Raw genomic sequence first — 14598 nt, 5'->3', positions numbered from 1 at the left:
CCCTACTTTCTCAACCAGTCTGCTACAAGCCTCAACCAGCGTTTTGATCCAAATGCTACTGAAGTCAATGGGAAGGTTGACACTGACTTTGGTGAGCTTCAGCTCAGCTCAGAATTGCTGCAGGAAGCAAAATTTCTGTCCTCATGGATCTTCAAGACAGCTGACGACGGCTGAGAACAACAGTTATGTTAATTTTGTTATAGTAACATCTATCCAACAAGAACTAAACCAAGATACGCTTTTTTGCTATTCCCCATGAAATACCCATAAACAAAAGCTCTGTGTCACTACTTCCACTGAAAAGCCAAAGAAAATTTATTTTTTTCATCTGTCCTACTCTTTATTTCTTTCTCTTGTAATTTAAGAACCAACACTGGAGAAATGCTTTCCACCAATGGTAAACGAAGTCCCTGCTCTTATAGTTTCTTACTTCTGATCAACTTTAACCACTGGAGACTCCTCGTCCATGTCAAAAATATTTTCTTCCAGCTGTTAAACATACACACCATAGTTTGTGAAAGTCCTACAATTAATATGCAACACTGTTTAAAAGTCTTTGAGTAAAGCTTCTATCATCAATTACATTTACACCTCAGTGAAATGCAAGACATTGTCTTTACTCACGGTGTGTGTCAAGAACTCGCATCTACAGGTTTAGAAGAATATTTATAAGCTGAAACGTGACCAACTTGTCTTTTTGTTAGTTAAAAACTAAATTCATAGGCATTTGACTTGCAGAAGTTTTGTTTATGATGATCTGAACTCAACTTGGAAGGAACTCTTACACAGTGTATGGAACAACTGTTTCCAGAAATTTCTACAGGATATTAATGTACTTATTTAAGAAGAAAATGCAGACTGAAAAATGAAATTGCACGCAGCACAAAAGATCAAATTATATTGCAAAATTATACTCATATTCACTGAAGGTTATAAGCATCATTTTACACATTAGAGGTCAACGTGAAGGCACTGCAGCAAGCACACACTCTCTTTTCTAACACATATGAAGATGACTTCTGCTGTAAAGTATCAGTTTTTTAGGACTAATGAAATAATATAATTAAGAATGTTCACAGTTTACTTTGTTCCCAAGTTCTCTACCTCACCCAACCTATCTAATATGAAAATAAAATACCACTGCAACTTTCTGAATAAATTAGTCTACTTAAAAAGCTGTACGACTGCATGAAAATACTTTAATTGTTGGAGATGCAATTTTTACTGAAGTAATTGCTTAGGGTTTCTTGGAAGGCATTTTAAATGCTTCCTCAGCATAATTATTTGCTAATAATAAGATGTCTCACTGAAAAAAAATCCATACAACCATCACTACCGGAGCAGAATAACCCAAATCTGTGGAATTTAGCAAACATGATTGGCATATATTGTTCACAGATAACTACTTTGTAAAACTCTGAAAAAGAAGGTCCATAATCTTAAATGGACAGTGTCTTACAAACAAATAAAGATTTATTTAGAATATTAAACTCCCAGGCCCAGTGTTTCATCAAAGACTAATGAACACTACTATGTTCTCAGCTGATTTTTTTCTACAGAAAAGTTAAGAAACTCTCCCCTGGGCTAAACCTGGGCAAGAGAGAGAGAGAGAGAGAGAGAGGGCAATGGTTATAATTTTCCTCATTTGTTCACATTTAAACGCTACTATACATGTCAAGAAATGGAAGAATATGTGCTTTTGTTGATAATGGCATCTCATAAAAACACCTTCCCAGAGGAACAATCTACAAAGCCTCTTGAATTATATAGGCAGAAGCACAAATCCAAATCTTTTATCTTATTTAACTGTAATTTTAAAATTTCAAATTTCTTAAACAAATTTGTAAGTATGTTGCCATATAAATAGGTCACCATTTGGAGATGATTACTATATTGGAAAGGATAGACAGAAGTCAAACAAAAAACAAAGAAAAATAATGAAATTGGATGAAAACATCCTATGAAATGGTAAAGATCATGAACTTCTGAACAAGTTTTTAGGAAGAGTTTTTGAAAGACTTATTAGGAACAAATTAATTAAAAAATTTTTCTATAATTACATGGCTTTTAAGGCAGTTTCCAGCACATATTTTAGAAGTTTTATAATGCATCTGTGTTCAATTTTCAATTAAGGAAGATGGGACTGTCCACAAGAAGGAACTAAATGAGTATCTTCCACCTATAACCACAAATAAACTCAAAACTCAGATACCTTGTAAAATTACAGATGTATCTCCAGATTGTGTCTAAAAATTGTAGTCTAAAATTTAACAGAATCTATTATAAGAAATAGTTTGAACTCAAGATTAATGAGATCTGAAACAGCAATCAATAAAAGAAATAAAGGAACTCTAAGAGAAGAGACAGCTAAAACTGTTTCACTTCCAGCAATGCAAACATTTTCCTGCATCTTGTCAAACACAATAAATCCTTTCCTGTCTTTCACAGTGGTCTGTGAGATATCAGTTAGTTCCCTACCCCAGCAAGAAGTAGAAAGGCTCAACTTGTTTTATTGTTATTGAAATATCTCTGAATTATACCTCCCAGGCCACTGGATTCACTATGTAAAATCAAGCCTGCTCTTCCACCATTCTCTTCCACGCAAAGACAGCTTTAACTGTCAGGCAGGGATCCCTGCCGAGGCAGAAGCTCAGGGAAGCTACAAGGAAGTGACAAACATAAATGTTTTGTAGGTACAACATGCTGAAAAAAAAAAAAAAAAACAAAACATTTTGTGACCCAGACTGATTTGCAGTTTATGTTTAGGGAAAGAGAATCAAAATCTGACTAGTTTGAAAGCACAACGTATAGTCTATTGCATTATTAAAGGTAAAAATTACAGCTATTACTTTCAATATTTTTATGCAAGCTTTCTCCACAGATTAGGAGAAACAGTCTATATCTATAGCAACCAGGAGAGAGGAGGGAGAGATATACCCAGTCCAAACCATTTCTCCTTAAAACCTTGCATCACTACCCTCACTATAGCAAGCATTTAATAGCTCATTTTTATTGCCACTTGACTGAAGCCTCGTTAAAAACATGGTCAGCTGATTTTAATCCCTTCTCCATAAACAGAAGGTACATGAGGAAACTGCACTAATACTTCTGTGGGAGGCTTCCTTTGTTTCTTAAAGTAATTTTATTTTTCGTCTTATAAAAAAAGATTTCTTAGGGACAGCTAGTTTAGCTTTCACTCTCTGATCTCCATAACCACCTTAGGTAGGTATTGAACAGGGAAAAAATACAAAATTATGCAAGTTATGACCTTCTTGAAGTAAAGGGAGTTTTTGAAAGATACTGTAAGTGAAATGAGACTGTCTGTATTAGTAGATATCATTGAAGATAATTCTGGTGAGCATACAGTCATGAATGTCTCAGTGCAAGGAAAGGTCTGCCAGGGAGAATGGCACAGGAAAACAGCACTGATCTTAAACACAGTTTGTTTTCAGGATCCCTTCATATTAGTGTGGGTCATTTCAGCAGGTGGAGATGTTTAGTGCAAACAGTATCTTCTAAAAGAGGAAGGGGGTTGGTCAAAGAATGCCTCAACAGAAATAAACTGTTTAATGGTTTTCGCTGGGCAGCACTGGGTGTTTTTAGACACCCCTAAAACAGCCCTAACCAGGAGCCAGTGCTGACTTCCACCTCCAGCAGAACGAGTTAAGGGGTGGACGCCAGCGAAGGCTGGGCTGCATCTGGGGGTTTGTGGCCTGGGGATTTCCTGTGTTTTCCAAATAGGGGGGCAGTTTAGCGGGCTGAATCCACTGAACTGGGAGGAGGGTTAAATATGTAGAGGATGGATGCATTTTCGGTGACTTGCCACTGGTGTACATCGACTTCAGGGGCCTCGTGATTGTCTCGGTGGAAGTTTTCCGCGCGTGGGGACACTGGGCGAGACCGGCTCCTCAGAGGTGTCCCGGGATCCCGCCGGGACACGCCGCTGGGGCAGCTGCGGCCCTGGGCCGGCCTCGGGATGACCAGGGAGCGGCGGGGAGAGGCGCGACCCAGGACGGGTGAGGGGCCGGGAGCCGGCCGTGAGAGGCCGGAGGACAGGGACCCTCAGCGCGGCAGCCGCGCCATGAGCAGCCGGAGGACGGAGCCCCTCAGCGGAAGCCGACTGTGAGGGACCAGAGGACGGGGACCCTCAGCGGGAGCCGGTCGGGAAGGACAGGAGGACGGGCCCCTCAGCGGGAGCCGTGCAGGCGCGGCCGCCGGGGGCCTGTCGCGTCGCCTCCGAGGAAGCTCTCGGGCAGCAGCAGAGGGAGCGAGGGGACGGCGCGGCCCCGCTCCCCGTCAGCCCCACGCCTCCCGCCCCGTCCCCCACTCACCGATCCGCGCTTCGGCGGCGGCTCCGGCGGAGGGCGGTTGGCTGCGCGGGGCGGCGGCGAGGACCTGCAGCAGCGGCGGCAGCAGCAGCGGGAGGACGGAGCCGAGCGCCCCCATCATGCCTGGCCCATCGCAAGCGGCCGCCCCGCTCCCCTGCCCGCCGCCGCCAGCCCCTCACTTCATGCCGCCCGCCCGCCCTTCGCCTCCCGCAGCCGCTCCCCCAGCTCCGGCGAGCGGCAGCCGCAGCAGATTCAACACCCAGGACAGCGACCGGCGCCGCCTGCCCGCCCCCGAGCCGGCCCCGCCCCGGCCCGGCCCGGCGCGGAGGGGGGCAGCTGGCTCCCGCTCAGCGGCGCCGCCTCCCCGCTCCCCGCCCGCCCGGTGGCGGGGGAGGGCCGTGCCCGCCCTGCTGCGAGCGCGGGCTGGCGGCCCCCCGCTCCGGCCAGGTGAGGGTGGGAGGTGACCCCCGGCCCCTGAAGCGGCCCCGGCCCCGGCCCCGGCCCCGGCCCCGGCCCCGGCGGAGGCTGCGCCTCGGGCGGGCGGCGAGCCCCGAGGCACCGCCCGAGCCCTGCGCCGCCGGCCGAGGGGCAGGGGGTCCTTGCCGCCAGAGAGGCTGTTCGCTTGAATTCCACATAAAGATGGCTGAGAGGGGGGAGTTATTGAATGTGCCTGTTCCACACACCTGTATGTAAGACCCATTCAGCCCCTGTCAAAGTTTCGCCCTGGAAAACGCACTAGCTGGGTGGATTCTCCCTGTGGCCTCCTTGGACGGTGTATTTACCACCGGTTTTGCCACAGAAAATTCTTTGCCATCTTGAAGGATTTTATGAGCCCTCAGATTAATACCCCTCACAACTGAGGTGTGCATGTTTGCTCAGGAGGCGTCCACATGGGTGACATGTTTATCTTCCACCTCCTGTCCCGGACTCACTCCACGTGAGTGGCAGCACTTGGTCTGGGAGGGAGCTCAGAAGGGAGTTGGGAGTCTCAGGCACAAACCCATCGACTCCCTTCTTGTTCACTGGCTCTTATTTTCTCACAAACTTGGTGTAATAGTATTTAGCCTCTAATGCAGCAGTCACAGTCACTGAGGTGACACAGCGCAGCTGCCATGCCTGCTGGCAAGGGATGCGTTTTTGGCTGGGACAGCCAGCTCCATGCCATGGCAAGTGATGGCTGGTCCCAGTCCCCTCCATCACCCCAACATCTGCCTTATTCCTCCCTTAAGTTTCAGATTCTCTTGATCTTTGTACTTGAGGTAAACAGCTCTAACTATACTCCCTGACATGCTTCATCCCTGGCTTTAATCAGATACAGTCATGACAGACTCACACTCAAGGTATTTAAAAGGAGTAAAAATCATAATACATGAAGTTGCTTTGCTATAGACCAGAAAACTAAGCAACGAAAGTGCACAGAACTAACCCTGGAAGAGCATGTCTGTTCCTCCTTGCTCACCTCATAGCTGGCAGAGAAAACACCAACCCATCCAGTCCAGGGTGGACGCAAGGAGTCCAGCCACCATGTTGTGACCAGTGAGGACTTGCCATGGGGTGGTCAGGCAAGCCTGGGGGCCCAGGTTGGAGCTGCACCCCGGCTTTGGGCAGGGGGGCTGAGGGGAGGCTTAGGAGGCCACACAAGGCACTTACGGCTCCTGGTGCCCTGACAGACCACTGTGGACTGCTCTTATTCTTTCAGTGTTGCTCCATGGGAAAAGTGTGAGCCTCTGTGCCAGGGAGAAAGAATCGTGTCTTCTAGAGCTGGTGCAAATTCACCTTCTTTTCTTTGTGACTAATGTTGGTGACTCGGATGCAAAAAAGGGCGATAATTGATTCAGAAACAGAAATTTCAGCAAAAAAATATGTTGATACTGGATGGTGTTCACTGGCCCTGAGTTTGCAAAACGGTTGGCCTGTCTTTTCAAGCATTTCTGTCCTTGAGGTCTGTTACATGATTGTTTACATCTTGCAGGGAGTGGTTTCACTAACCGGAAAGGTCCCTTTACTTCAGGAAAATCAATTTCAACGACTCTGAAAGAAATCTGAGCACTGAAAGAGGAGAAACAAAAAAGGAGGGAAAAGCATTCTATGGAAAGGACAAGATGAGAAATGAAAGTGCTGAAACATAAATTAGTATATTCTCATGGGTTATGCAAACCATCTGGCTTTAAAAGCTAGTAGTAGGAACAAGGAAAAAGGTCATCTGAATTAGCAGAGAACTGCAAAACAACTGAAGGTAAGAAAGGAGCAAATGGCAGGCACAGCGAGAGAACAAGTTGTTCGTCAAAATACAAAATAACAGTATTACTGGAAGTCATTGCTGCTCTGCAACAAATGATTTGCATAGCTCCTGTGAATTTATGATCAAATACTATGCAGATTTTAAAAGGAAATTAAAATTCTCATAGCCACTCTGTGCAGAGGATTAGCAAAATAATGCCATTTGTTCAAATGCATGTGAAGCAATGTGAAAAATCAAGAGAGAAGGGGCATACATCAAAGACAGGAAGAAATCCTTGAGTACACAAGGTTAGTAAAGACAGAAGTAAGGTGTCAAGGAAAGAGTAAAGAGTCAATTGGTAGGTGAATTGGGCATTTGGAAATAACTCAAATAGCAATTCTCAGGACTGGAAGACTGAAAAGTGTAAAGCATTCCCTACCTGGCTGTATTTTACAGTTTTATAGCAGGCTGCACCTAGCAAAAATACACAGATCTGTCTTAAAGCCCCAGGAACAGGTAGATTGAAGCCAGTGGTATTAGGTATAATGAATTTTGTTAATGATATGCATAAAACTGGAAGACTTGAGTCTGTATGTAATATAGAAGGATAACAGAATCACAGTGTAAGTAACATGACACATGCAGGTTACTTGCTGGCTCACAATTGTTTACTCAAGACATTTCTCAGTGCCAAGGCTTTTAATAATGTGTATAATAAATTAAGCATCCATGTTTAGGTCTACCAACCTTGTAAGGTTGTTTTGATTGTGGTTTTATTGTCATGGTTTCAATAAGTTTCTGAACTGTGAAGAAAGAAATCCTAAAGGGTATAAGTCATTTGTGAAAATTACTAGAAAAACTAGCAAAATTAAACTCCATTCTTGAGGTCAGGGATGTTGTGGGGCTCTAACAAAACTACAGGACTTGATAGTTTTGAAAAGGGAATAGAAGAGGATATCAGTAAGTTATCTCTCTAAGGGTATATTTAAATCTTTCTGGTAAGAGATTCTAAACTAGTGAAGATACTGAATGGAGGCTGAGAGGGTAGAATATCATCTCGTCATTGCTAATGTGTCTGGAGGTGAATGTGAGGCTATATGGAAGAATGACATTGATAATTATAGATCTGAAAATTTCAGCACAGTCAATAACATATTGAAGTTCAACATATCCTTAACTGCTGGAGCTGAGTCTTTATATGATACCCATCTAGGTGTGAAAAACATGCTAGGCAAAGTGAAAGAAGAGCTGGATAATCTAGATGATTTTATATGTATGAAAGATTTACATTCCTATCCATGGTAACCACAGCTGAACGGGTGTTTTTCAAGGAAACACTTTTCTGTTTGAAAATGCTGTGTTGTCTGACTAAGGTTTTTAATGAGAAACATACATGTTTTAATCAAAAATCCCTTAGTGAGGGCCAGAAAAAGATCCAGAAATTATCCCAGAATGGCTAATTGCCCAGTAGCCAGGACACCTGTGCGGGCTAAGGTTTTAAACATTCAAATTTTTGCTGCAGTTGATTCAAAGACATGATCTAACCATTGGTCAATAAGGTCAGCATCTATCTCTCTCTTTCAGTTTCACTGGGTTATTCGAAATTATATTAAATGCAATCAGCCCTGCTAAAAAAGACATTAGTAGGCAGAAGTAGTTTAGCATGGAAGAGGCAAGAAGATAAATATAGGTTTATTTTGTAAATTTGATACTGTCCAGAATGAAATAGTAGAAGGGAGTAATTAAAAAGTTGGGAAGTTGAACTAATGATAGAATTTTTAGAGATGTAAGAAGAAAAGGTGCCAAAATTACATGAACCAAAAATTGGGTGGGGGAAAAAAAGAAGATATACACAGGACTTGGTTAAAGTAGAACATTGCCAGAGAATAATTTGGGCATAAAAATACACAAAGGGAAAATACTCCTAATAGTTTTATACATATAAGTAATTAAGTGATATGAGTAAAATGTTGTAAACAGGATTAAAATAATGTGATAGTTAAAGGCTAAGTATAAGGAGTATAAAACACAAAAGTAACATCTGAGTTGTACTGTGTACTTAAGTCACTGAGGTCATGTTTGTAAGTCGTTGCAGGTCTGTTTTTTAATTACAAATGGGAATTATATATACAAGTTTAGCTATACCTGCAGGACTGTAGAAATTGCATAGGTATATTTGTACAGGATAGAACTGCATATTTCATCTAAGGATCACAGAGCTGTTTGTCAGTTTATCCAAGTAAAAGAAGAGCTTGAACAAAAGGTCTGGTCCAGCTATGGAAAATACAGTCTACCTGCATAGGCAAACACACCCTAAAAAAAAAAAAAATTTCTTTAAAATTACCTTCTTCATTTTCTTTCTTCTTCTCATCCTTCTGCCTCCCCCCCCCCCCCCTTCCAAATCAAGGCTTCCAAGCATGTTAATTGCAGATCATTTGTCCTGTTAATGGGTCCAAAATCCACAGGGAACAATATCTATCAGGCCGTTTATCTAAGATACAGTAACCTAGATATCTTGGCAGAGCTTTAACATGCATTGGGGGTGGTGAGGGAGGTTTCGGGGCAAAAAAGGAGAGAAAGAGATAGAGAGATTTGTGCTATATCCATGTTCAGACAAGACAGAATTTAGTCTACTTCATCATTTACATTTTCTGGCTCTAGAGGACATAGGTAAAATATTCAAAGCCCGTAGACGTATATAAAGACACAAAGGGAGTCTTTTGGAGGCTCAGTGCTGCACATGTAACCTTCACCACACTTTCTTGAGGGCAGAAAGAGCTGGTTGAGCAGCAGTAATCCTCCTGCACCTTACTTGTGATTTGGCGACTTCTTTCTGTGGAATGTAAAATAAGGCTAGAAAAAACATCTCTAGAGCCACATCTTGGAGTACTATGATCACAAGAGGAACAGTACCAATTGCCACTTTTCATATTGTTGGTGTGAACAGTCATAAACTCTGTTTTAGGGGACGGACGAACACTGGACCCTCATCAGGATGATCTGGCAAAGACACTCTTCGAACAGCAACTTCAGAACTGTTCACACATTCATATCTTGGAATATTTTGATTATGTTTATTCACTATTGTTGAGGGAAAGTATAAAGTGACAAGATTTCTTTCTAAATTACATGGGGGGATGTTATTGCAGCTGTATTGTAGAGGCTGTAATAGCTCTTGGGGTTAAAAACTATCCAAAAATTTAACAGAAATTTTGCACTATGCACTTACAAGTAGTTTCTTTTGCTTATGTATGTTGAAAAAGTACATACATGGTTATATAGCTCTGTATATGCAACCCTTTCATTGAGGAAACATATCACTTATTCCATATACACACCTTTTTAAAATATAGAATTAAAATTGTTAATATTTTAAAGCAATTCAGAATGAAGGACTTTATCCAGCAATACTGATAAGCAATTTATCTAAAATGCTAGCCAGCGCCTGTGACACTAAGAGTGCTTAGAAGATGAGAACCTATACAGAAGCCTGGATTACTGAGAACTAAAGCCATATAACTCTCTCCATAGCACTACAAATACTCACTTAAATTTCACTTTGGTGACTGCATTCTACATTCAGAGACTAAGTTTATTAAAGGAATAGCGAGGTCCAAAAGGGAGAAATTTTTAACTGGTGTAGAAAGGTGTAGCCCCAGGTCATATCAGTAGTGGTTGTGGTCTTTCTCAATTATTGAACATTTCATAGTATAACTAAAAGTACTTGAAGGGATTTTAGCATTCAATACAGAAATTACTGAATTTCAATATTAGTTATTTCATATCTATAAAACTAGCAGAGTCTTTGAGATTTTTAAATTAACTCATACTGAATTCAGTTTAGCACAAAAGTAAATATTTGCAGGGTCTAGATGTCAGATTGCTTGATGGAAGAGAGTGGTAGGATTAATTTTATCAATATGGCAGCGGTTCAGTTATATCTAGGAATAATGTTTTAATGTACTGTTGATTTCATCCATTTTAAAGCTTTTCTTCTTGTTTTCAAAATTGTTTTAGATAATGTCTTTACTCTGGAGCATGCTAAAAGTTTTACTCTAGATACTTCTGCATCACTGAGGAACAGCAGTTCAACATGAAGCCAGAAGGAAAAATCCTTGGGAACTGTGAACTGTATGACTGATTGATAGAGTCTGAAAAAGGAAAGGAAAAAAGAAAGTAGGTTGATTTTAGTTATGACTGGTAAACTGTGAGCTGGTCTTTTATTCCCCATGCTGTAACTGAATGATAATGGTTTTTATGTGTTGCTGGAAAGAACAGTTGGAAAGGAGCCTAAAAATGGAGTGTTCAGGGCCTAAGAGATGAAATGCAGCTAGAGCAAATTACTTGTGAGAATAGCAGATGTGACTTACATTAACTGAAAACTATAAATGTGACTTACATTAACTGAAGACCTAAACATCTGTGTATATGAGTGCTTAGGGTAGAGTGTTTTGAGCTGACTTCTGAGGCTGTAGGAACCCTTGGTACCAGATCAGTCACTTCAGTGTGCATAGTAGTTTGGGGTTGTAAGGAAAATTTCCATAATCTCTTCTGCTGGTTTGCTAGAGATGCTGAAGTGAGCAGCTTCTGTAAACGTAGACATTTGCAGGTCTGGATTGAACCCAAATTTATTTGAGGCTCATTTAAAATTCTCGGGGACATGTTCAAATACCACTTACGGTGATACCTACATTAAATAGGGTGCTGAAGCTGTGTTCGATATAAAACTGGTCAGAGAAGGAAAAGGTGGCACGAAGCAACCTGCAAGTAACAACATATGGATGTTCAGAACCTGTGAAGAACAGACTTACACTGTCTCAAGATGGGGATACAGGAAGTGATGAATCTGAACCCTGAGGCCACTTCTGACATCTTTATATCTAGTGTCAGGCTATGAAAGGGAATTTGGGCTTCACTGGGAGACAGATGGCCTCTATGAGAACGAGCACAGGTCTCTGACATGCACTAGAGCTCGCCCGTTTTAACTGAGAAAGACTTCATTTCTTGCTAATGCCCGCCATCATCTCAGATCAAGAGAGGCTAAACTGTGACTTGCCTATCCTGAAGTTACTGGAGACAGATTTCAAAATCAAAACCACCTGAATTCCTACTGATTTTCATGGGTGTTTAGAATTCTCAGCACAGCTGAAAAACTTACCATCTGAGCATAACAAGATGGTATATCCAGATTAAACGATTAGACATTGGTATATGTTTTTTTGCAAAGGGGTTCTTGTTCTTTGAAAATGACGTTGAAACCCTTAAGTGTGCAATGAGTAATTAGATTTGGTTGCCACTGATCAAAATTGATTTGAAATCATAGAATCATAGATTCATAGAATCATAGAACACCAGGTTGGAAGCAACCCCAAGGATGATCTAGTCCAACCTTTCTGGCAAAAGCACAGTCTAGACAAGATGGCCCAGCACCCTGTCCAGCTGAATCTTCAGTGTCCTATGTTGAGGAATCTACCACTTCCCTGGGGAGATTATTCCAGTGGCTGATCGTTCTCATGTCAATACAGAGTACAAATTTGTAATTAATTAGGTGCTTTTAATGGGAGGCAGTTCAGAAACAGTTAAAAAATTCTACTTTTATCTATTTTTGCTAATCTGTAAGATCTGATACTTGGTGGATAGATTTTACAACCGATAACTAATCCCCTGAGATATGCACTCCTCTTGTGCTAAATTAAAGGATGAATGCAATTATTGCACCTTGTCATTCTGAAAGAATAGGCCTGTAGTTGATTAAAGCTGCTGGGAAGCTCTGGGTATGTCTCCCTTACTTTCTGTGTCTGACTTGGGAACCTGAAGTCTGATTCAAGTGCTAAGCACCCACAACTGCAGCTGGAGACAGGTGCTTTGAGGTGACACGTGCTATATAACGTGACATCTCACACCGAGTTCCCAAAATTCATAGAAATTTTTTTGCTTAGTCTCACTGTATATTTGTAAAATGGCAGTAAGTAAACCTACAGGGAGTTGGAAAGATACATGAATCACTGTGAAATTCTGGGACTGCGGTGAATAGTACCATAGTAACGCCGTTGCCGAAGTTAACAGTTTTGTCTTCAGAGCTGGGTACAAACAACATGCAGCAGATTAAGGGTAGAGCTATATGTTGAATATGAATGTGGAGAAAAAGCACTGAATGTTTGCTGTGTTGTCAACAGCAGGGGTTTTGAATCATCCACAGAGCAGATACAGACTGAGCACTGAGTAGGGAACAGTTTGTGTGGAGTAAGTAACTTGTTTGAATGTAATTAAAGATATCATGTCATTTGACACGTAATCAAAGGTGAGGTTAAAGCTGTGCAGGTCTTCATTTTGATACCTCCTGACTTTTGACTGCCTGACTTTTCAGCTCTGGTAGTGTTCTTAAACCATGCTTTCACATCGTACATACGAGGGAGAATCTAGTTTCACAAAGCACAAAGTGCGGACACTTGCATTTTCCAGCCCATTGCAGTGGCAGTGAGAGGCAATGCAGGACAGCAGTCAAGAAGCCACTTGTGCTCCTGTCCATCTTTTTCTCCAGCATGTCTGTATTGCTTTGGCTGCTTATTGCTGAAGACATAATATGCTTTTGGGTTAAGCTCATCCTCTTTCTATGTTCTATCCAGGAAACACTGTTATCCTGCTTACTGTAATAGACAGAAGCAAACCTGGTGGTGACCTACAGGCTAGGACATCTGCTATAGCTGTTGTATGACTATAAACTTGGAGTATCGTTGAGAAACGTACTGGGAGCAAATCTAGAATTGAACACTATGTTAGGTAGCAACTCAGAATGAAGCAAGAACAACTGAGCTCAGATAATTTTCACTCCAGTTTTACAGCTTAATGCTTATTGATGTGGGTTATTTTGAGTAGCAAAAAGATAAAAAAGAATTAAGTACATAGTTTCTAGTGTAAAAAAATTAGAAAATCTAGCTCAAGGCATTCTGATATCTCAGGCTACAAGACTGCTTGGACCATTGCCTATGATGTGTTTCTTTTAAAGGAAGGCCACTGAGGGTATGCCATGACCAGGAAAAAAAACAAAAAAAAAAAAAGAAAAGAAAAAAAGTAAGGAAAGTTCATGGTAATGACAGCTGCGGAAAGGGACATTGTTTGGACTACACTGAAATTACATTATATGATTTTGCAAATACAAGATTATGTTAAGAATAGTCATAGGTTTTGCTGAAACTATTAAAGTTGGATAATAGAAGAGACAGGATGCTCTTTTTCTGTTCTGAGTCACTACTTTAAAAAGCCTTCCCTTAACTCTCTGTTGTAGTTCTGAGTGTTCCAACAGAGCATCAAAGACCAAACAAAAACACTTACTTGACTTCTCAAGGGAATCTTCCTCCTAGGCTGAGCATTTTCCATGAACTTTTCTGCTTTGTATAGTAGAGCTTCTACTGTATATGACTAAGTGGGTTGAGTCATACAGCATTATTTTCTTGTGCAATAATGTTAATAAATGTGGATGCACTGCTCTTGGTAAAGCCAAGGAGTGACTACCAACTTTGAAAAAGCAGGCCACTATTGCAAATATCTTACTATTTAAAAATTCATATCTCCTTATGCCATCCTAACCTACAGTTAGCCTCTTTAGTGTGAGGAAATTATGATGGGGTCGGCATCCCCTAGCCTGTATAAAATAAAAAAAAAGGGAATGGGGGGAAAGCAAAGACGCTATGCCGGGGTCTCACCCTTTGAAAGAAGGGGTGAGGAGGGCGAACAGTAGCAGGCACACAGGAGCAGGCTGGTGAGGACTCGGGAAGGAAGCCACATCTGGGACTGTCCAGGTGAGTTCCTTCCCTCACAGACCCCCTGCACGCTACACTAGAAACTCGAAAGAAATCCACTGACAGGAGTGGTTGTTCAACCTTGTGAACGAGGAAATTCTTCAGACGATTCATAAGAGAGATGAACAAGGTTCCTGCTTCGAGGTTTATGATAGCTATTTAGTATTGTATCATTAAAACTGCTATATTACCAATGAAAAAAGGAATGTCACAGTGAAAAGGTGTCAAAGGTACAAAGTTCTACTAGCAA

At 41.6% G+C, this 14598-nt stretch overlaps 1 protein-coding gene across 1 annotated transcript in view; it reads right to left on the bottom strand.

The window, feature by feature from the left end:
• The window catches only part of PTPRN2 (protein tyrosine phosphatase receptor type N2), a 664155-nt gene extending 659709 nt beyond the window's left edge, over positions 1 to 4446 (bottom strand). The window contains exon 1 of the mRNA XM_042802176.1: positions 4332 to 4446. Within this exon, the coding sequence (XP_042658110.1) occupies positions 4332 to 4446 (115 nt within the window). The remainder of the gene's footprint in view (positions 1 to 4331) is intronic.
• Positions 4447 to 14598: the final 10152 nt, after the last annotated feature.

This window comes from Tyto alba, unplaced genomic scaffold (assembly GCF_018691265.1).
Source record: "Tyto alba isolate M040663 unplaced genomic scaffold, T.alba_DEE_v4.0 Super-Scaffold_38, whole genome shotgun sequence".
NCBI lineage: Eukaryota > Metazoa > Chordata > Aves > Strigiformes > Tytonidae > Tyto > Tyto alba.
Note: the sequence above shows the minus strand (reverse complement) of the source record. Positions and strands in the feature narration are given on the sequence as shown.